This window comes from Dipodomys merriami, unplaced genomic scaffold (genome assembly GCF_024711535.1).
Source record: "Dipodomys merriami isolate MVZ:Mamm:240054 unplaced genomic scaffold, mDipMer1.0.p SCAF_7, whole genome shotgun sequence".
NCBI lineage: Eukaryota > Metazoa > Chordata > Mammalia > Rodentia > Heteromyidae > Dipodomys > Dipodomys merriami.
The window spans coordinates 46,351,248-46,374,350 of record NW_027206290.1 but is presented as its reverse complement, the minus strand read 5'-3'; the positions used below and the strand labels follow the sequence as shown (position 1 = coordinate 46,374,350).

At 43.9% G+C, this 23,103-nt stretch overlaps 1 protein-coding gene across 4 annotated transcripts in view; it reads right to left on the bottom strand.

The window, feature by feature from the left end:
- Positions 1 to 1,129: 1,129 nt before the first annotated feature.
- The window catches only part of Cnot10 (CCR4-NOT transcription complex subunit 10), a 59,919-nt gene continuing 37,945 nt past the window's right edge, over positions 1,130 to 23,103 (bottom strand). Inside the window, exons 12-19 of one of the 4 annotated variants that reach the window (XM_070006493.1) lie at positions 20,399 to 20,575; positions 19,882 to 19,962; positions 11,274 to 11,387; positions 8,165 to 8,295; positions 7,392 to 7,427; positions 7,078 to 7,205; positions 2,680 to 2,755; positions 1,131 to 1,546 (exon numbers count right to left, since the gene is read on the bottom strand). In XM_070006493.1, the coding sequence (XP_069862594.1) occupies positions 1,392 to 1,546; positions 2,680 to 2,755; positions 7,078 to 7,205; positions 7,392 to 7,427; positions 8,165 to 8,295; positions 11,274 to 11,387; positions 19,882 to 19,962; positions 20,399 to 20,575 (898 nt within the window). In that variant the 3' untranslated portion in view covers positions 1,131 to 1,391. Of the gene's footprint in view, positions 1,547 to 2,679; positions 2,756 to 7,077; positions 7,206 to 7,391; positions 7,428 to 8,164; positions 8,296 to 11,273; positions 11,388 to 19,881; positions 19,963 to 20,398; positions 20,576 to 23,103 lie in introns of all 4 variants that reach the window. The other 3 variants (XM_070006494.1, XM_070006496.1, XM_070006495.1) reach the window with 3 other exon arrangements.

Sequence of the window (23,103 nt, the reverse complement as noted above, 5' to 3'; positions counted from 1 at the left end):
CAGGCTGGCTTTGAACCATGATCCTCAGATTACAGTCTCCTGAGTAGCTAGGATACAGGCATGAGCTACCAGCGTGCCTGGCTGCTAATCTTATATCCATGCCTTGGGAAAAGCCTTTAAATTGTGGTTTGTTCTTGTAAAGGAACTGGCAGGGATCCATGAAGTGCCAAATTGTCCCAAAGCCCGTACCTATGCCTAAGTGTATCCCATGCTAGAAAGTAACAGTCATTTCATTTGAACTTAATTATGCCTGGAAAGCTAAGTTCTTGTGCATTTTCTACTGTTATTTTTTGTGCCAGTCTGGGGACTTGAATGCAAGGCCTGGGTGCTCTCCCTGAGTGTTTTTACTCAAGGCTAGCGCTCTACCACTTGAACAAAAGCTCTATTTACAGCTTTTGGGTAGTGTAGTGGAAATCAAGGTCTTACAGATTCCCCAGCCTGGGCTGACTTTGAACCACAATCCTCAGATCTCAGCTTCTTTTGTAGCTAGGATTATAGGCATGAACCATTGGTGCCCAGCTCCAGTACTTTTTCTTTTTTTTTGGTCAGTCATGGGGCTTGAACTCTGGGCCTGGGAACTGTCTCTGAGCTCTTCAGTTCAAGGCTAGCACTCTACCACTTATGCCACAGTGCCACTTCCAGTTTTCTGGTGATTAATTGGAGATAAGAGTCTCATGGACTTTTCTGCCCGGGCTGGCTTTGAACCGTGATCCTCAGATCTCAGTCTCTTGAGTAGCTAGGATTTTGGGTATGAGCAACAGGCACTGGACTCCAGTCCTTTTTAAAACACTAAATTTAAGCCAGGCGCTGATGGCTCATGTCTGTAATCTAACTACTCAGGAGGCTGAGATCTGTGAATCACAGTTCAAAGCCAGCTTGGGCAAGAAAGTCCGTGAGATTCTTATTTCCAATAAACCACCAGAAAACCAGAAGTGGTGCTGTGGCTAGTGGTAGAGTACTAGCCTTGAGTTGAAGAGCTCAGGGTCAGCGGCCAGGCCCAGAGTTCAAGTCCCACGACCGACAAAAAAATAAAAACAAAAACAAACGAACAAAAAAACCCTACTAAATTTCACATGTGAAAATACTCCAAGAGTTGTAAGAAAGACCACAAGGCTGTTCTGACAGGATCTTGTTTTAATTGTCTATGACACATAGATCAAATAATGGTTCAAAATTAAGTCTGTCAGAGTTTAAAAGAAAAATAGCTGAAAACAAGTTTGTGAATCCTTAATTTTAAGTAACTTTCTGGCAAGAAGAATAAAACAGTCTTAAAACTGTGCTTCAAAACTTGCATCCTTTACCTCAGTCTGTTATTCATTCATTCTGCAGTGATACAAGTGAAAACACGAGTAAATACTGCCCTTTGTGTTAGGAGACTTTCTCAAAAGCAATCACTTCCTCTGAACAGCAGTGAAGGCTGGCATTTGGATGGGTTGGATTGGGTGCACAGGCTGAAACACTGGCTTCTTTCTCATTTCTGAATGTGTCTTCACGGTAGGGAGGAGCTGATTCCTTTTGATGATCTGTAAGGCCAGCTGGGTATTACCTATAAAAACACTCCATATTAAAAAAAAGCATGTAACACTGCCAACAGCAGAGACAGCAGGCTGTGAGGATCCTGTAGGCGAGGTACAATTTGTCTAAAGAAGCAGAGGTCTGAAGCCCTGATGGTATATATATGGGAAACACAAGAGAGCCCCATGGCAGCCTAAGATTTTTTTTTTTGTGTGTGTGTGTGTGTGTGTGTGCGCTGGTCCTAGGGCTCACTTCAGAGGCTAAGTGCTGTCCCTGAGCTTTTTGCTCAAGGCTAGTTCTCTGCCACTTGAGTTACAGCTCCACTTCTAGTCTTTTGCTGGTTAATTGGAGAAAAGAAGTCTCACAGCCATCCTGCCTGGGCTGGCTTCAAATCAAGAACCTCAGATCTCAGCCGTCTGAATAGCTAGGATTACATGTGTCAGCTACCGGCTCCTGATTCTGGCAATAGGTTTTTAAAATTCCTTAAGGATTCTCAGTTGGAGAATTGTTAAAATACAGGCAAGCCAGGTGCCAGGAGTAGAACCCACACCCTCACATACATAAGTGGTATAACACTGAGGGATAACCAGTAGTAGCCCTTGCTGCATTTCATGTAGAAGAACTGGATGAGTACATCTTCTTTTTTTTTTTTTTGGGTCGGTCGTGGGGCTTGAACTCTGGGCCTGGGCGCTGTCCCTCAGCTCTTCAGCTCAAGGCGAGCGCTCTACCACTTGAGCTACAGCGCCACTTCCGGTTTTCTGGTGGTTTATTGGAGATAGGAGTCTCACGGTCTCTCCTGCCCGGGCTGGCTTTGAACCGCGATCCTCAGATCTCAGCCTCCTGAGTAGCTAGGATTACAGGCGTGAGCCACCAGCGCCCGGCCTTTTTTTTTTTTTTTTGATCCGGTCGTGGGGCCTGAACTCTGGGCCTGAGCACTGTCCCTCAGTTCTTCAGCTCAAGGCTAGCACTCTACCACTTGAGCCACAGCGCCACTTTCGGCTTTTTTCTTTTTGCTTATGTGGTGCTGAGGAATCGAATCCAGGGCCTCAGGCATGCAAGGCAAGCGCTCTACCACTGAGCCACCTTCCCAGCCCATGGATGAGTACATCTTCAAGGAAGGCATAAGATTTGATTTTTCTTGAGCAAGGGTCTTTGATTACATACCATTCTGCAGTTCCAGATAGACTGCCAGCAGGATGGCCTCAGGGGGAACCTCCTTGGGATGGATCATTGAAGCCGCCTTTGCTCAGAACAAAAGACATCATGAGCAACCAACAGTTTAAGACACAAATGCCCAAGGAATGTTAAACAGAGAGAAAGAAAATAGAAAAATCTAAAGCTAAACTTACTCAAGCTCATTTCCACGGGATCCCCTCCTGTCTTGAATTCAGGGCCTAGAAGCTATCCCTTAGCTTTTTGCTCAAGGCTGGTGCTCTATCACTTGAGCCACAGTTCCATTTCTGACTTTTGGTAGTTGATTGAAGATGAATCTTATGGACTTTTCTGCCTGGGCTGTCTTCAACCAAGATCCTCAGATCTCAGCTTCATGAGTAGCTAAGATTATAGGCTTGAGCCACAGGTGCCCAGTTAAGACAGGTTCTAATATGTAGCCTAGGCTGGCTTTGAACTCATGATCCTTCTACTTTAGTCCCTCTACTGCTGAGACTACAAAGGAACACTACTAGGCCTAGTCTTAAACACAATACAATTTAGTAAAATAAACTAATTTACTTGTTTCTTTGTTGTTGTTTTTAATGGTCTTGGGGCTTGAACTCTGGGCCTGGGCCCTGTTCCTCAGCTCTTCTACTCTAGGCTAGCACCGTACCACTTGAGCCACAGCACCACTTCCAGCTTTTTTTCTGCTTACGTAGTGCTGAGGAATCAAACCCAGGACCTCATGCAAGTGAGGCAAGAACTCAACCACTGAGCCAACTTCTCAGCCTCTGTTGTCATTTCTTGGTACTGGTTCTAGGGCTTGAACTCAGGACCTGGGAGCGGTCCTCAGGTTTTTGCTCAAACTAGCATTGAACCAATGCTCCACTTCCAGCTTTGCTGGTAGATTAGTAGAGGTAACAGATCTTCCTGCCTGCACTGGCTTTGGAATGTGATCCTCTGATCTCAGCCTTCTGAATAGCTAGAATTACAGGACTGAGCCACCAGCACCTGGCCATAGCACTAGTCAGTACTAAAAGGAAAGGAAACCTAGGCTGCTTTGGTCAAGAGTACTAACATTAGATTCACTTCTTCAGGCTGTTCCTGTAGTCTTTCCCTAGCCTGAATATCAACCTGCATTTTCCAGCTAGTTTCAGTGGTTCCCATCTAGTTTGAGTTGCTTGTTGCTCCAGAGTGCTTCACTTCTTCCCTCAGTGGAACTGCAAATGTGCTTTCACAAATACAGATTGAGTGTAAATACCTAACAACAATGAAGTCACCCAAAAGTTAGGCTGAGTGAGGCAAGTGAAACCATGGTGAATTTGGAAAGGTTTATCTGAATACAGCTGTGGAGGGAGGGAGGCACTGAGGGTCAGATAGGACGGGCAGACCACAGGAGAAATGGCATGGAAAGCTGAGTGAACACCGTAGTTTGGTCCTGACGGCATGAGTGTCGTCCCCAAAGCCTGTTTCTTCAGCTCAGCACAGGCGTGCTCATGAGGTGCCTATTCCTCTCACTCAGGTACTGAGGGGTAGCAACTCAGCCCAGAACATGGGATTTTTATACTAGTAGGCTGAGCTTTAAATATACTAAAAACATCGTTACAGCACCCTGCAGATAATAAAATCTTTTCTCTTAAGTGGCTAGTAAACAGGGGTCCTTTTTGTTCTTTGTACTATCTATATGCAGCTTTTTCTAAAATAAAAGAAATCAAGGCATAATTTTGTGAAACTTCCATGGCACTTTGCTTATTGGCTATTCACACTGCTTAGTCGGGGGCAGGCGCCCTTGGAAACATCTACTGGAAGCCCTCGCCAACTCCTCACATCATGCTTCTGGTCTCCTAGGCAGGGTGGCCTCCCAATTAACAAAGGTCCAGCCACTGGATTAACCTAGAAACCAAGGGACCAAAACAAACCCCCTCAGCCCCTGAACCAGGCTTGACCCCACTGTGTCTCAGCTACAGAGGGCTGTTAAACATTCCCCAGAGTAACTTGCTATTCAACCCTTGCAGAACACTAACTGCTTTCCCCCCAAGTATGTTACTGAACCTGCTGACTGGGATCAGAAATGCTGACCAGATGCTACCAAGTTGACTGAATATTATTTGTAGCCATTTCCTATGGTTCAGCACCATCACTTTTACGAAATATCAATTTCCTTGTATTATTTATTGAAGCTGTTCTGTCTCCTGAGAGCAGGTTTAATTTCAATTTCGGTTCCTATGGCAAGCACATGTGGGCTTTCTCACTATGGGCCATTTGCACAATCTTCCCGTATTAGAAGTATTGAAATGATATAGGGTAAGGGGAAACAAAGGAGGAGGCAACAATGCCTCCTCATTACCTTGCCCATGTAATTGTAACCCCTCTGTACGGTATTTTCACGATAAAAAAAATTCTATAGGAAGTCTTGTAAGAAGCAGACATATAAGTCTATTTGTTTCTGTCTCACTCCCACGGCTTGGCACACAGTGAGCACTTGACAGGTGTGTGCTGCATGCATAGCCTTCGGAGGAATTACCCTTCCCCATGGGGGGGAGTCAATGCTGATGCCAGGTGTCCTCTAGTATAGCCCCATTCATCTTTCCAAGGATGGGTGGTCCTTTGCCTGGAGGCCTGCCATCTCAGTGGTAAAATCCAGGGGCAATTTTAGTTCAACATTACAAGCAGTCTCACTATGTAGCTCAGGCTGGCCTGGGAACTTGCAATCATCCTGCCTCTGACTCCTAAGTTTAGAGATTATAGTATAGGTGTGCAGCACTACACATGGGGGCAAGCAGCTTCATTTTCTCCTATCCCTTTTCCTTCCTGCCTCCTATTTACTTTATTTTGAGCCATACTTCCAATTCTTTTTGCTCTTTTTTTTTTTCCTTCCAGTCCTGGGGTTTGCTGTCCCTGAGCTTTTGTGGTCAAGGCTAGCACTCTACCACTTGAGCCACAGTGCTACCTTCAGCTTTTTCTGTTTATTGAAGAGTTTCACAGACTTTCCTGCCCAGACCATCTCAGCCTCCTGTGTAGCAGCTAGGATTACAGGCCTGAGCCACCAGTGCCCGGCTCTAGACTGGCTTTGAACCACTATCCTCAGATCTCAGCCTCCTAAGTAGCTAGAATGATTTTGCCTTTTTATTTTTCAGGTAGGGCTTTGCATTTTTGCCTGGGGCTGGCTTTGCTCTGCAATCCTCCAACCAACTGCCTCCTGTACCTGGGATTATAAACATTATTATTATTTTTTTCCAGTCTGGGCTTGAACTCGGGGCCTAGAGTTCTGTCCCTGAGCCTCTCTGTGTTCAAGGCTAGTGCTCTACTACTTGAGCCATAGCATCACTTCCGGTTTTTTCTATTTATATGGTACTGAGGGATTGAACCCAGGGCTTCATGCATGCTAGGCAAGCACTCTACCACTAAGCTACATTCCCAACCCATTTCTCAATTTTTTGAAGTTTTTTTTTTTTTGTCGGTCGTGAGGCTTGAACTCTGGGCCTGGGCGCTGTCCCTCAGCTCTTCAGCTCAAGGCGAGTGCTCTACCACTTGAGCTACAGCGCCACTTCCGGTTTTCTGGTGGTTTACTGGAGATAGGAGTCTCACGGTCTTTCCTGCCCGGGCTGGCTTTGAACCGTGATCCTCAGATCTCAGCCTCCTGAGTAGCTAGGATTACAGGTGTGAGCCACCAGCGCCCGGCTAATTTTTTGAAGTTTTAAGTACTAAAATCATAGGATCATAGGATGAAGCCAGGCACCAATGGCTCACATCTGCAATCTTAGTTACTCAAGAGACTGAGATCTGAGGATCTGGATTGAAAACAGTGCAGGAAGGAAAGACTGTGAGACTCTTAGTTCCAATTATCACCAAAAAGGCAGAAGTGGAGCTGTGGTTCAAATAGTAGAGCAAGAGCTATAAGCAAAAAAGCTCAGAGTCAGTACACAGACTTTGAGTTCAAGTCCTAGAATTGTCACGAAACAAAACCAAAACCCCATAGGATGAGATCTGAGAATTGCACTTGAAAACAACGATGGGCAGGAAAGTCCACGAGACTCTCATCTCCAATTGATTAGCAAAAACACTAGAAGTGTAGCCATGGTTCAAGTGGCAGAGCACCAGCCCTGAGCAAAATAGCTAAATGATAATGCCCAGGTCCTAATTTCAAGACCCAGTATTAACACCAAAAAAATAAATAAATAAAAAATCAGGAAATACTTTTCATTCATTAAGTGTTCATGTTCATATACAATGCTGAACTACAAGAATTTTTTTTTTTTTAAGGCAGGGAAAGTAATACTTTAATGTTTAAAACAAACCAACCAGATGCTTCAAATAAATTAAGAAAAGCCGTAACTTCGAATGATTTGCCTGCTGCTTGTAAGAACAAGGCAGCTCAGATTCTTGTGTGGCCCTGTGGCCTTGCCTCACCTGGTGCAGACACTTCCGGGCTTTGTCGTACTCGCTCCTCAGGCAATACGCACTGCCTAGGTTGAACAGCATCACAGTCCGGGCAGAGTTGACAGAACTGGGGTAGCACTGTGGGGCCCGCTTCCCAGCTGGGGAGAAAGGGTAGACATGAAAAGGCTGGGTAAGAGCAACCCAGCCCACCACCCAATCCACTCAGAATAAAGCCAGCACTGTTCCTCAGGCTCACAAATAAATGAAGGACACAAAAGATGTAGGGTCTAAGTCTTTGGGATGCAGGCCAGGCTACTTTAGTATTTACAAAACTTCTTACTTACAGGACTCCATTGCTTCATTGTCACCCTTGTCTGATCCTACAAATACATGAAAATAAATCTGAGGGATAGGACAACAGAGTGTATCTTCTAAAAGCCTAAGTTTCTTTATGAAATGGAAACCTAATGTAGCAAAATTTGTCATGATATCACCTTTCATGTAGTGGAGGTTGTAGTAAAGATGTCAGAATGCCACCCACACCACCCCAAGCCTGAGTGCTAACCCTGAATAAAGTGAATGCTACTCAATTTCACTTCCTCTAAAACTTAAATATAATCTGAAATTGGCTTTTTGAATATAGTACTTTTATTACTGCCTGGATTATGGAATTGGTTCAAACCAAAATTATAGTATCAGAACCAAGTCAAAATGAATCTTAAGCTGGGCATGGTGGCACATATCTGTAGTTCCAGTGACTCAGGCAGCTAAGGATGACCTGAGCCCAGGAGTTTGAGGACAGCCTGCACAATATATTGAGACCCTGTTTCTTACCAAAGAAATAGGAGAGGACAGAAAGAGAGGACAAGAGAGAAAAGGAAAGGGAAGGGAAGAGAATTTTCCTGACTCTACCAGCCTTCAAAAGTAAGATATGATAATCAACTCCCAGGTTTACTTAACAAGTAATTACTTCATTAAGTGCAGCCAAAAAAAAAATGTGACTTCCACCTGAGACTTCCTACCCTCCACACCATGCCCTTAGATTTCCTCACATCCTGATTATGACAGGAAGAACTGGCAACAGTGACCAGTTCTGATCAAGTGTGTCCTCATTAACCTTGGTCCTGCTCATTTGAAGAGATCCCTAAGGAGACATCAGTGACATTCTCTGGGTTCAAATGAGTAATAGCATCGGATATTCTGTCGAGAGAGATGAGGGCTTCTGCAGCATATAAATGGCCCAAAAACCTAAAATGAGAAAGCAGATTTCACACAGAAAAAAAGTAGGTCATCACAAAATATCACATGTATAATAATACTGGACATATTATATTACTATATACTGCGTTTTATATAGTTCCTGTTGTTCAGTTGAAATCTAAATATATTTAGTTAAGATAGATCAATTAAAGGTTGTGCCACTCAAAGACATGCTTGTCTTTTATAAATATCTTGCAGAGTACCTGCGTAGAAAGGAGGAGGGACTGAGTTCCAACCCTAGCACTTGGAACTGGAGGTGTGGCTCATTTTTGTCCTGAGTGAAAAAGCCAAGCCAGAACTGAAGATCTAGAGTTGAAGCTCCAGCAGTGCATCTGTGGTATACACACACACCCACCAAGAAGTGGCAAATTTATGCTGTTCAATTAAGTTAGAGAATATTATACACACACACATGCACACATACACACATATGTATATATATATGTATATTGGTAATGGGGTTTGAACACAGGGTTGGCTTGCTTGCTTGGTTGGGAGCTCTATAACTTTAGACACATTTCCAGCCAGATTTTGGCTGGTTATTTTTGGAGATGGAGTCTCTCAAACTTTTCTACCCAAGTTCCTTGAATCTCAGCCTCCTGAGTAGCCAGAATCTCAGGCTTAAGCCACCAGTACCTGGCTTCTTCTTTTATATTTTCAAGAAAACCTGGGTTATGTTTGGGGAACACTATTTTGAAAGAACACTTAGCAATCAACATTAATTTTAGATGATCCCATAAATTAGTTTATAATATTGGACTAGAATCCAGGGCCTTGTACATGTTAGACATGTAGTCCAACACTGAGCTACATTCTCCATCTAGTTCCTCCCCATCATTTTTTTTTTGTGCTGGGCTTCTACTCAGGGCCTGAACTTTTCTCACACAAGGCTGTCACTCTACTACTAGAATCACAGCTCTACTGCCAGCTTTTTGGTGATTAATCGAAGATAAAAAGTCTCAAGGACTTTCCTGCTTAGGCTGGCTTCAAACTGAACCTCAGATCTCAGTCTCTTGAGTAGCTATAGGCATGGGTCACTGGTGCCTGCTAGCTTAAATTTTTTTTGTCATTGTTGGTCATGGGGCTTGAACTCAGAGCCTGTGTGCTGTCCCTGAGCTCTTTCCGCTCAAGGCTAGTGCTCTCTACCACTTTGAGCCATAGCACCACTCCTGGTTTTCTGGTGGTTAACTGGAGTTAACAGTCTCACAGATTTTCCTGTCCAGGCTGGCTTTGAAACCTGATCCTCAGATCTCAGCCTTCTGAGTAGCTAGGATTATAGGTGTGAGCCACTGGGGCCCTTGGCTTCAATTTTTTTTGGGGGGGGGGATCCAGTCACAGAGCCTGAACTCTGGGCCTGGGCGCTGTCCCTCAGCTCTTCAGCTCAAGGCTAGCGTTCTACCACTTGAGCCACAGCGTCACCTCCGGCTTTTTTTCTTTCTGCTTATGTGGTGCTGGGGAATTGAACCCAGGGCCTCAGGCATGCAAGGCAAGCGCTCTACCACTGAGCCACCTTCCCAGCCCTTCAAATTTTTTTTTTTTTTTTTTTTGGGTCCGGTCGTGGGGACTGAACTCTGGGCCTGGGTGCTGTCCCTCAGCTCTTCAGTTCAAGGCTAGCACCCTACCACTTGAGCCACAGCGCCACTTCCGGCTTTTTTCTTTTTGCTTATGTGGTGCTGAGGAATTGAACCCAGGGCTTCAGGCATGCAAGGCAAGCACTCTACCACTGAGCCACCTTACCAGTCCCCCAGCCCTTCAATTTTTTTAAGATAAGAAAGTATTGGCAGATTCCTCAGAGTATGACCTCACAATTCTAAGTGTACACATAATAAAGGCCATTAAAAGGCAAAAGACAAATAGTTATACTTAACATTTTAAATATAAGCTACACAATAAATGGAAAAAAAAGTAACCGTTAAGGCTAAGGGCATGGCTCAATTAGTAGAGTGCCTGCCTAGAAGCAAGAGGTCCCAAATTCAAACCCACTAGCACCAAACAAGCCCACAAGGCAAACCAAAACAAAAACTGCTCTATATTTTATATGGCTTTGGATAAAATTTTCAGATCAGCATCATAGGACAAATTCAAAGCATACTGTTTTTTCCTTACAACAGAAAAGACAACAATGCCATTATTACTGCAGAAGTATCTAAACAGCCTAAACAACACTGTCCTGTGGGCATGGTACAGCATGAGAAAGCACAAAGTTCTTGTTTGTCTATTTAAACTGCACTCTTCAAAACAGATTATCATGTGGATCAACTTTCTTCCCCCCGGTTGTGGGACCTAAACTCTTGGTCTGGGTGCTGTCCCTCAGTTCTTCAGCTCAAGGCTAGCGCTCTACCACTTGAGCCACACCGCTACTTCCAGCTTTTTCTTTTTGCTTATGTGGTGCTGAGGAATTGAACCCAGGGCCTCAGCTGAGCATGCAAGGCAAGCGCTTTACCACTGAGCCACCTTCCCAGCCCCTCAACTTGCTTTTTTTTTGGGTCCGGTTGTGGGGCCTGAACTCTGGGCCTGGGCGCTGTCCCTCAGCTCTTCAGCTCAAGGCTAGCGCTCTACCACTTGAGCCACAGCGCCACTTCCGGCTTTTTTCTTTTTGCTTATATGGTGCTGAGGAATCGAACCCAGGGCCTCAGGCTTGCAAGGCAAGCGCTCTACCACTGAGCCACCTTCCCAGCCCCTCAACTTTCTTTTTTAATGGGTCTTTTCTTTAGAATTCTGCTTATTTCAGGGCCCAAAGACCTAGCAGCAAAACTAGAGTCCAAAGTGTGTTTCTTAACACTCAGCCCAGCAAATGCCATTCTCCAATCCTTAAGAGCCAACAGAGAAAAATATGTCTATGGCTAAGACATGACATGAAAGTCTGTAAACTTACAAATACATATTCTACTGGAAGAGTAAGGAGTAGTAGTGTAACAGCCCTGAGAGAAGGTGGGCCAGGGACACACAGGGCAAGTGACACTTACTTAAGAGATCCGGACAGCTTGGGTTGCTGAAGAAGTTTATCTGCATGGTTCAAAGCCATAAGGTTATCCCCTAAAGCCAGGGCCACATAAGCACTGCAAGCAAGTATAGAGCACCTAGAATATAAGAGCAAGAAGGGCCAAAGCCTTCAGTAAAACTTGATAATGGTTCCATCTGCCAAATAGCAGGAAAGGTTCTAATTATAACTATGACAGACTGGACGCTACAAAAGAAAGGGGAAACAGTAACACTGATGTTAAGAATTGGCTGCATACTGTGGCTCCTATCTATAATCCCAGGTATTCCAAAGGTAGAGATTAGGAGGACACTGGTTCAAAGCCAGGTCCAGCAAAAGTCACTGGCCACCAGTGGCTCACACCTATAACCCTAGCTACTGAGGAGGCTGAGATCTGAGTATCACGGTTCAAAGCCAGCTGAGACAGGAAAGTCTATGAGACCACCACAAGTTGTGCCGTGGCTCAAGTGGTAGAATGCTTGCCTTGAACTGAAGAGCTCAGGCACAGTGCCCAAGCCGAGTTCAAGCCCCATTATCAACAAAAGAAAAAAAAGCAAGAAAGAAAATGAAAATTTAATGGAAACACTATGAAGCTTTTTTTTTTTTTTTGCTTTGGTTACTGAGTACGTAATTTTAAATCTGAAACATTTACAGAAGAGAGGAGTATGAGGGCAGGCAATCTCCCAGAGGTTTTCCTGGTGAACCTATTAGCAATAACCCTGAGTGTCCAAGAATTAGCTTCATCACAGTGCCCCGACCCCCCCACATGGAACAGCCCCTAGGAAAGGTCTACTCTCCAGCAGAGGACACAGAGGTCCAGGGAGACAGGCTTTTCTAGTTAATTTATCTCTCATCTCCAGAAAGAAGGCAGTGGTTAGGTCTGTATGACAAGATCAGGTATGTAACTTAATTTCTTCTGTTTTTATTTTAAAATGGCAATGAGAATCCATTCATTCAGGAAGTACACAGGGCATTCAGAAGGTGGAGGCAGGAGAATGGAGAGTTCTAGGCCAGTCTCAGACGTACAGAGCAAGACCTAGCTCTAAAACAAACTAGCACAAGATGCCTGCCATATGTTATATATTTACCGTTATATAAACAAAGAAAAAAAGGCTTTTAAATGTCTCTTCTCTAGAAGCTGAAGACCACATTTCAGGGCAGTAACAAAGCTTAAGGTCCACTTTCCTTTGCTAAAGATTAATGTAAAAGGTGAAGCATAAATACATAGTTTCCTACCCTTAGAGCAATTTTTCACCACTCTGTAGTAACAGATGAACTGGAACTTGTTAGGGAATACAGGTTATGCTGAGCGTGGTGGCACACCTCTGATAGGCTTCAACCTTTGAACTTAGGATCTCTAGGCCCACTTGGAGCCTCAGTTTTCTTCCTGTCTGACAGTTTTGCTGAGGAAGCTGATTATCTACCTGGCTCCCACAGCCAGGGGACTGTGCCTGTATACCTTGGGGCTTACAGTCCAGGACTAGGCTGATTTGCAGCAGGCTTGCTGGGAAGAGCCTGCCCTGGCCTCTCCTGACAGTGGGTGGGCTATTATTGTTCTAGCCTACTGTCAAGTCCACTTTGGGTCCAGAAATCAGTCGTGTAAAATTTGCAGCAGGACTGTTTTCTAGCAAGCAACCAATAATGACAAAAAAAAAAAAAAGATACAAATCGGTTTTCCTCATCTTTTAAGTGACCTCACGAAATCATCATAGGATTAAAGATTCTATGAGTACACTAATCATTCTATTAAAAGTAATACTTCAACACCTGAATAAAACACTGGGGGATGGGGTGGGGCTCACAGGTAGATCGCTTGCTCATCAGGCCCAGGCTCTGGTTCACTACTAGGCCCAGTGGCAAAAACAACCACACTGGGGCCAATGCTCTCACAGAGGCATATGGTAAGGATTAAACAAGTTTCACTGCCCAAAGCCCAAACCAACCTTTAGTGTCTTCCCCTGCTACCTCAGTCACTCCTAACTCCACTCTCACATATGAGAAAGGTGCAATCGCCGCAGACTACATGGCTTTATCTAGCAAGCCCTGGAGAATTGCTGAACTAATTCAGATCATTCCAGCTTTAAAGTGGCCTCTCAATGCACACTATTTCCTTATGTCACTGCCCCATTTGCTTCCACAGACACTCAGTGGATGTGACGGTTCATCAGACTGGAAGAACACCACCACTAGGGCAGAGGTAGCTTCTGCCACCTGGGGAGGGTCTGACAAACCTGCCTCCACCTTCCACATGCTGCAGGGACTAGCTATAGGCTACAGACCACCAACCCCTGAAAAAGAAGAGGGAGAAGCTGGGTGCTGGCGGCTCATGACTATAGTCCTAGCTACTTAGGAGGCTGAGATCCCAGGACTGCAGTTCAAAGCCAGCTTGAGCAGTGAAATCCATGAGACTCTTATCCCAAAGAAAATATCAGAAAACCATTAGTGGTGCTGTGGCTCCAAGTGGTAGGGCACTGGCCTTAAGGGACAGCGCCCAGGCCCTGAATTCAAGTCTCATTTCTGACAAAAAGAAAAGAGAAAAAAAGAGGGAGATAGGACAGGCAGAGGGAGAGGAAAGGAAGAGGGAAAGGAAAAGGAAGAGGGAGAGTAATAGGCAGATGAGAAGGAAGGAATGGGAATTGCTTTTCCCTCTCCTTAAAACACCAAATTACAATCAGCTTTTTTTTTTTTTTTTTGGGGGGGGTGTCCAGTCGTGGGTGGGGCCTGAACTCTGAAGAGCCTGAGCTCTTCAGCTCAAGGCTAGCGCTCTACCACTTGAGCCACAGCGCCACTTCTGGCTTTTTTCTTTTTGCTTATGTGGTGCTGAGGAATCGAACCCAGGGCCTCATGCATGCAAGGCAAACACTCTACCACTGAGCCACCTTCCCAGCCCCTACAATTAGCTTTTTGACTGGGCATTATAACCTTTGAAAACGTATATCCTCTGAATTAAATGTAATCCAAGTACCTGAAATAGTAAACCTTAAAAGAAGTGAAAGTTTGTGAAATCCAGTCAGTTATAATTTGCCAAAGTACAGTAAATTTATAATGAAATTCCATAGTAAAGAGTATTTGAAAATTGATTAGGCTAGAGCAGTGTGGTTCCAGTGGTAGGGGAGCCTGTCTAGCAAGTACAAGGCCATGTTCAATTTGTTTTGCAATTCATATCTATGTTTGGCTCTAAAACTATCCCTCTTGCTCAACATCTTGCTTAGAGTAACACTTCTGTCTAAAAACAATCTTCTGGGATTTTGAACTCAGAATCTTGTTCTGTTTTTTTTTTTTTTGTAGGTCGTGGGGCTTGAACTCTGGGCTTGGGCGCTATCCCTGCGCTCTTCAGCTCAAGGCGAGCACTCTACTGCTTGAGCCATAGCACCACTTCAGTTTTTCTAGTGGTTTACTGGAGATGAGTCATACAGACTTTCCTGCCGGGGTTGGCTTTGAACTGAGATTCTCAGATCTCAGCCTCCTGAGTAGCTAGGATAACAGGCGTGAGCCACTGCCGCCTGGCCAGAATCTTGTTCTTGTTAGGCAGGTCCTCCACAACTTGAACCATACATCTAGCCCTTTCTGCTTTAGGTATGTATGTAGGTACATACATATGTATGCATGTGTGTATATATTTGGTGTGCATAAGTCCTGGGGCTTAAACTTAGGGCCTGGGTACTATCCTTGAGCTTTTGTGCTCAAGGCTAGTACTCTTATCACTTGAGTCACAGCTCCACTTCTGGCTTTATAGTGGTTAACTGGAGATGAGAGTCTTATGGACTTTCCTGCTTCTCCCAACTCCTTTGGCTGGCTTCAGATCTCAGATCTCAGCCTCCTAAGAAGCTAGGGAATACAAGAGTGAGCCGCCACTGGCACCTACCTCAGTATTTTTTAGATAGGGTCTTTTGCTGTTACTCATAAAGGCTTTGAACAATAATCTTCCTACTTATGCCTCTTGTGTAGCATAAACCATCAAACCCAGCTTATTCTTTTTTTTTTTTTTTTGTCAGTTGTGGGGCTTGAACTCTGGGCTGGGTGCTGTCCTTCAGCTCTTCAGCTAAAGATGAGCACTCTACCACTCAGCTACAGAGCTACTTCTGGTTTTCTGGAGGTTTTTTGGAGGTAAGAGTTTCACAGACTTTCCTGCCCGGGCTGGCTTTGAACCATGATCCTCAGCTCTCAGCCTTCTGAGTAGCTAGGATTACAGGCGTGAGCCACCAGCACCTAGACCCAGCTTGTTCTTGAGATAGGCCTGTGTTAGCTTTTTGCCTGAGCTGGCTGTGATTCTTCTCTATACTCACGAGTAACTGGGATGATAGGTATGGGGCCTAAGGAGTTATCTGGCCTAATAGCCCTCTCCTGTATCACTCTGAATGTAGCTGCTTGTCTTCTTCTCCTTTAGCCCACTGCAAAATGCTCAACTCCATCCCATCTGTGAGGCCCTTTTGCTGCATGAGGCCCGGTGTGGACAGGATCTAGGAACTAGGTCATAGTTGTCTGGGGAGAGGGGGGACATTACTCAGCCTCTAAATGTTGTGGGAGGGACCCTGGCAGTCCTGCCTGTTCCTAGCTGCTCTTTTCCCTTCAGCTCCCAATCCCTACCCTGGGCCTTTGGACATTAGCTCCAATTAACCCAATTCCATTTACCCAAGCCTAAAAAGAATCTTAGTGATAAACATACTTAAGCACAAACATACCCTATGATAAGAGTCCAGTACAAAGAAATGAAAAAACTTTTTTTTTGGTGGGGGGGTGAAGGGAGTCAGTTGTAAGGCTTCAACTGGGGGCCTGACCCGAGCACTGTTCTTTTTTTTTTTTTTTTTTTGGGGGGGGGGTCTGGTCGTGGGGCCTGAACTCTGGGCCTGGGCACTGTCCCTCAGCTCTTCAGCTCAAGGCTAGCGCTCTACCACTTGAGCCACAGCGCCACTTCTGGCTATTTTTACTTTTTGCTTATGTGGTGCTGAGGAATCGAACCCAGGGCCTCATGCATGCAAGGCAAGCACTGAGCCACCTTCCCAGCCCACTCTTCTTGAGGTCAAGGCTAGTACTCTACACCAATTTGAGCAACAGCTCCACTTCTGGTTTTCAGGAGATTAACTGGAGATAAGAGTCCCATAGACTTTGCTGTCTAGGTTGGCTTCAAACCATGATCCTCAGATCTCAGCCTCCTGAGAAGCTAGGATTACAGGTGTGAGCCACCAGTGTGTGGCAAAAAACTTTTTTCCCCTCTGGTTTTCGTGGTACAGGGGTTTGAATTGGGGCCTCACATTTGTTCTTGGCTCTTCTGCCTTGGCATTCCAGAAGCTGAGGCACAGGTATATGCCACCTTACCTGGCTCTAAATAAGTTATGTTGTTGGTTTTGTTTTGTTTTTTGTCAGTATGAGGCTTGAACTCAGGGCTAGGGCACTGTCCCTGAGCTTTTTTCACTCAAGACTAGTGCTCTACCACTTTGAGCCATAGCACCACTTCTGGTTTTCTGGTGGTAAACTGGAGATAAGAGTCTCAAGGACTTTCCTGCCTGGGCTGGCTTTGAACCATGAACCTCAGATCTCAGCCTCCTGAATAGCTAGGATTACAGGCATGAACCACCTGCACCTGGCTTAAATAACTTTATTTTCACCAAATAGCACTGTGAAGAGCTCCAATACCACCCAAGAAGCAAATAAAATGCATAAAACTGCTGGTCGCTGGTGGCTCATACCTGTAATCCTAGCTACTCATGAGGCTGAGATATGAGGATCATGGCCCAGGCAGGAAAGTCCTCAGGAAGCTCCTATCTCCAATTAACCACTCAAAACCCAGAAGTAGTGTTATGACTAGAGTGCTAGTAGCTAGTCTTGAGCATAAAGAACTTAGAGCTAGTACCCAGGCTACAAGTTCAAGCCCTATGACCAATCAAAAAGAAAAAACAAAACAAACTAAAATGAATGCACTAAAATGCTTATAAACTCCATGCCACCACACGTATCTGGATTCATGTCCTGGCTTCTGTCACTTGTCTCTTCTCCCGTCACCATGGCATCCCAATCCAGATCTCCTATGGAGCTGAACTGGTTTCTTGGTATTGTTTTTGTTTTTACCTCTCTGGCCTTCATGGTGGTTTCCTAACAGTGTTAAGTATATTTGCTGGCTGCTGGTCTTTGAGACAGGAGTCCACCATGCAGTTGCTGGCCTTTTAATAAAGACTATAAGATTCAACCTCTCAAAAAAAAATGCTTATAATACTTAATCATCTGCTTACTTCATCTGGTATAAACATACTGGGCCAGGAGAGGTCCTTTGTAACTGAACATTATTATCTGAAAGAACGAATTAACATAATTCAGCTAGACTTAATTATGTTTGGATAAAATATTTGCTATTATCCATTTCGAGGCCTCTCCTTAAAAAAAAAAAAAAACTAAACGTAGCATTTTTTATTTTGAATTATTATTTTTTGGCCTGTCCAGTGGCTTGAACTCAGGGCCTGGATGCTGTCCCTGAGCTCCTTCCTTTAAGCTCAAAGCTAGTACTCTACCACTTGAGCCCAGTGCCACTTCCAGCATTTTCTGTGCTTTAATTAGAAATATGTCACATGCTCTCCTGCCGGGGCTGGCTCTGAACTGAGATCCTCAGATCTCAGCCTCCTGAGTAGCTAGGATCACAAGGGTAAGTCACCAGCAACCAAATACTTTGAGTATTTTGATTGTAATTTCCCATGTAAGTTCCAACACTGTTTCCTACACATATTCTAGTTCTGCTGTACTTGTCTCCAGATTCTAGCATAGCCTCCATTTTAATTTACTTTATTTGGTTAAATTACTTGTGTGTCAGTACTAGCTTTTGAACCTAAAGCTTTGTGAACTCAATTAGATTTCTTTTTTTTTTTTTTTTGGGTCCAGTTGTGGGGCCTGAACTCTGGACCTGGGCGCTGTCCCTCAGCTCTTCAGCTCAAGGCTAGCACTCTACCACTTGAGCCACAGCGCCACTTCCGGCTTTTTTCTTTTTGCTTATGTGGTGCTGAGGAATCGAACCCAGCCAGGGCCTCATGCATGCAAGACAAGCACTCTACCACTGAGCAACCATCCCAGGCCCTCAATTAGATTTCTGCTCACAGCTAGGGTTCTATCATATAAGTCACAGCATCATTTCCAGAATTTTGGTGGTTAATTGAAAATAAGACTTTGGGACTGGGAAGGTGGCTCAGTAGTAGAGTGCTTGCCTCGCATGCATGAGGTCCTTGGTTTGATTCTTCAGCACCATACAAACAGAAAAATCTGGAAGTGAGTGCTGTGGCTCAAGTGGTAAAGCACTAGCCTTCATCTGAAGAGCTGAGGGACAGTGCACAGGCCTAGAGTTCAAACCCCACGACTGCCAAAAAAAAAAAAAAAAGAGAAAAAAAGAGAGAACTCATGGATTTTTCTGCCCTGGTTGGCTCCAAACCTCCACCCTCAAATCTTAGTCTCCTGAGTAGCTAGGATTAAAGACAGGAGCCACTAGTATATGGTTTAATTAGAAATTAAAAGTATGTGTCACTGAAGATGGGAACTTGCTAAGCAAGTACTCTACCACTGAGCTACAACCTCAATACCTCTGCTTTAATCCTTTTAAGACAAGCAACTCTTGAGGCTGAGAAGGTGGCTCAGTGGTAGAGCGCTTGCCTTGCATGCCTGAGGCCCTGGGTTCGATTCTTCAACACCACATAAACAAAAAGAAAAAAGCTGGAAGTGGCACTGTGGCCCAAGTGGTAGAGCGCTAGCCTTGAGCTGAAGAGCTGAGGGACAGTGCCCAGGCCCAGAGTTCAGGCCCCACGACCGGATCCCCTTCCCCCCCCCAAAAAAAGACAAGCAACTCTAAAATGACCAACCTGTATTTGTTTTCTATTTTAGTTTCTTTAGTCCCTTTCTGTGTACAAACCAATGTTCTCTGTTCAGCTTATTAGAATAGTCACTCCATTTTACAGAATGAGATGTTGTTCTTGTTAAAAAAAAAAAAGGCAAATCAACATCTTTTTTTTTTTTGTCAGTCGTGGGGCTTAAACTCTGGACCTGGGTGCTGTACCTAAGCTTTTCAGCTCAACCACTTGAGCTATAGTGCCACTTCTGGTTTTCTGGTGGTTTAATGGAGATAAGAGTCTCTTGGACTTTCCTACCTGGGCTGGCTTTGAACCGTGATCCTCAGATCTCAGCTTCCTTAGTAGCTAGGATTACCGGTGTAAGCCACCAGTGCCCAGCTCCTAACTTTGAGAAATCTTAATAGTCTAACTGCAAAAACAAAGAAAGACTGGAGATGTGACTCAAGTGGTAGAGTGCCAGCTGTGAGTGAAAAAGCTGACCAAGAGTTTAATGGAGCCAAGGTAAGAGCATAGACCAATACACCAAAAATAAAATAAAACAAAACAAAAAGCAAGGAAAAAATAAACCTCGAAAGAAAGTGGCACCAGGCATACAATGGCAGTGAACAATGAAGGCCAGAAGATGGTGCACTAAGGAGGCTGTGAATGCCAATCACAATGCAGGCATCTTTTTTTAACACTGGGTATTCAATTCATAGTATTAACAGCAGAGAAAGTAAAAGCCAATATGCTCATTTCAATAGATGTAATATTTACTGTGCTTTAGATACTTACTTTAAGTTTTCTAACTCTTGTTTTCTTAATGGAGAAGAAGGTGGGGCTGGAATGAATTTGTCACCATCATGGCTTTTGCTACTGAAATAGAGACAAACTGGTAATTATGAAAAGGAAACAAATTAAGTATAAATTTACTTTGCTTATCCTCATCTCCATGCAATCATTTGATAAAGATATAAAAATAATCAAAACAATGGAAACACTTAATAATTAGGTCTCTCTAACATGTTAAAGGTAAATGTATATTCTTTTCTCCAGCATGCAAATTTCTAAATAAGAATTATCTCTACTTTATAAAGGAAATTACTTGTGTTTTTATACATTTCTCATTCCAAAATTAAATTAGAAATATAACGTCCAAAAAAAGAAAGAAAGAAATATAACACCCTTTGTTATGATTTACAACAGAGAATTTTGGAAATTCTAGTTGAAGATTTTAGGCATCTATCTGAAAAAGAAGTGGACTTAGTAAAGTCCTGAAAGGATTTTGCTGGGAAGACAGGGAAAACACTACCTGCATGTTTCACTGCTTTCGCTGCTTTCTGTGGTCCCTCCTAGTTGATTGCTATTTTTAGACCCATTTTCCTGCTTTGGGTCTTGCTGTTCTTCAGGTAAGAGCAACAAGGCATTTCTTAGACAAATGGCTGCAAACTCCATACTGGCAACAGGAATAGCTGAAGACTGCCCATCACTTAGAAGAACAAAACTACATTAGCTAACCAGATGACATAAAAATAAACAAGACTTTTCTATTTTTAGAAATAACATCAATTAACTGTTAACAAAAACTTTATCCTTTGCTAGGTGAAATTTTAACAAAAAGTCTAAATGCTAGACTAGAATGCTGAAGAACCTCCATCCTCGCATTACATAGAAGATGTAAAAAGTGTAAGTAATGGATTCCAAGTCTATACATTGGCATAACTCTGGGAAGGACACCACATATGGTGACAAACCTTCAAGTTTATCTGCAGTGTCCATTATTAGTGCAATAGAGGAATTAACAACAGGGAAACTGTAATGAAGTAAGAAAGAATGGGAATGAAACAAAGAAAAGATTTTCACATTTGAGCCTTGGATACTCTTGGCTTTAAAAGCTGCTTTACAGGACTACGGGTGTGGCTTAGTGGTAGAATACATATGCTTTGCATGAATGAGGCTCTGGGTTCCATCTGCAGAAAGGATTTTGCTGGGGAGACAAGGTAACAGTACCTGCAAGCTTAACTGCTTTCATTTCCCCATCTTCCTCATCAAAGTAAATTACATTATAGGTTAAGTAAGACTCAAATGCCCTATGCCATGTACTACTACTAAAACTGTGAAAATCTTTTTTGTTTTGTTTTTGGCAGGGCCTGGATGTTGTCCCTAAGCCTCTTTGTGATCAAGGCTAACTCTACTACTTTGTGAAAATCTTTTTTTGTCTTTGTTGATGAGGACTGAACCAGGACCCCATAAATATTAAGCTCATATTTTATCACTGAATTAATTACACTACCAGACCTGGAAAAACCATTCAGTTCTCTCTCTCTGTGCCAGTAAAAGGGTTTGAACTCAGAGCCTTGGTTTTTAGCTGGACCTTTTCTGCTCAAAGGTGGTATTCTACCACGTGAGCCATACCTCCACTCCTAGCTTTTTGTTGGTTAATTGGAAATAAGAATCTCTTGGAAGTTGGGCGTTGGTGGCTCATGCCTGTAATCCTAGCTACTGAGGAGGCTGAGAGCTGAGCATCATGGTTCAAAGCCAGAACAGGCAAGAAAGTCTGTGAGACTTTTTTTTTTAATATATTTTTTTTGGGTCCGGTTGTGAGTCCTGAACTCTGGGCCTGGGTGCTGTCCCTCAGCTCTTCAGCTCAAGGCTAGCGCTCTACCACTTGAGCCACAGAGCCACTTCTGGCTTTTTTCTTTTTGCTTATGTGATGCTGAGGAATCGAACCCAGAGTCTCAGGCATGCAAGGCAAGCACTCTACCACTGAGCCTGTCTGTGAGACTCTTATCTCCAATAAAACACCAGAAAACCTGAAGTGGCGCTGTGGCTCAAGTGGTAGACCACTCCCTTTGAGCTGAAGAGCTCAGGGACAGTGCCCAGGCCCAGAGTTCAAGCCCCACGACCAAAAAAAAAGAAAAAAAAAGAATTTCTTGGAGTTGTCTGCTTGGGCTTGCCGTCAACCACCATTCTCAGATCTCAGCCCTCTGAGCAGCTAGGATTATAGTGTAAATCACTTACACCTGGCATTGGTCTGGAACTCTTCATCCTCTTGTTACTGCCTCCAGAGTACTGAGATTACAAGTGTGTATCATTATAACAGGCTCCAAATTGGGATTATTATTATTTTACATAAGGAAACAATTTTTTTTCTCATTTCTTTCTTTTTTTTTTTTTTAGTGCTAGTATTGGTACTTGAACTCAGGACTTGGGTGCTATGTCTGAGCTTCTTTTGCTCAAGGCTAGTAGTGCTCTACAACTTGAATCACAGCTCCACCTTCAGTGTTTTTAGGTTTTGGAGTTTTGTGTGCTGGTTTAAGGGGCTTGATGTCTGGGCTTGGGCACTGTCCTTGAGCTTTTGTGCTCAAGGTTACTGCTCTACCACTCCACTTCAGGTCTTTTCTTTAGTAAAGAAAGCTGGGGGGGCTGAGAAGGTGGCTCAGTGGTAGAGTGCTTGCCTGCATGCATGAGGCCCTGGGTTCGATTCCTCAGCACCACATAAACAAAAAGAAAAAAGCCAGAAGTGGCGCTGTGGCTCAAGTGGTAGAGTGCTAGCCTTGAGCTGAAGAGCTGAGGGACAGCGCCCAGGCCCAGAGTTCAGGCCCCATGACTGGACCCCCCCCCCCCCAAAAAAAAATTTGCTGTTGTCCGTTTGTTCTGATTTTTGACACAGTCTCACTATGTAGCTTAGTCTCACTATGTAGCATATATATGTGTATATATATCTATATATATATCTTTTTTTTTTTTTTTCTCTTCTCCCCTTGTCAGCTATGAGGCTTGAACTCTGGGCCTGGGCACTGTCCCTGAGCTCTTCAGCTCAAGACTAGTGCTCTACCACTTCAACCACAGAGACATTTCAGATTTTCTGGTGGTTATCAGAGATAAGAGTCTCACCGACTCTCCTGCCCGTGCTGGCTTTGAACTATGATGCTCAGATCTCAGCCTCCTGAGTAGCTAGGATTACAGATAAGCCACCAGTGCCCTGCTTCCATTAGATATTACTTAAAAGTTCAA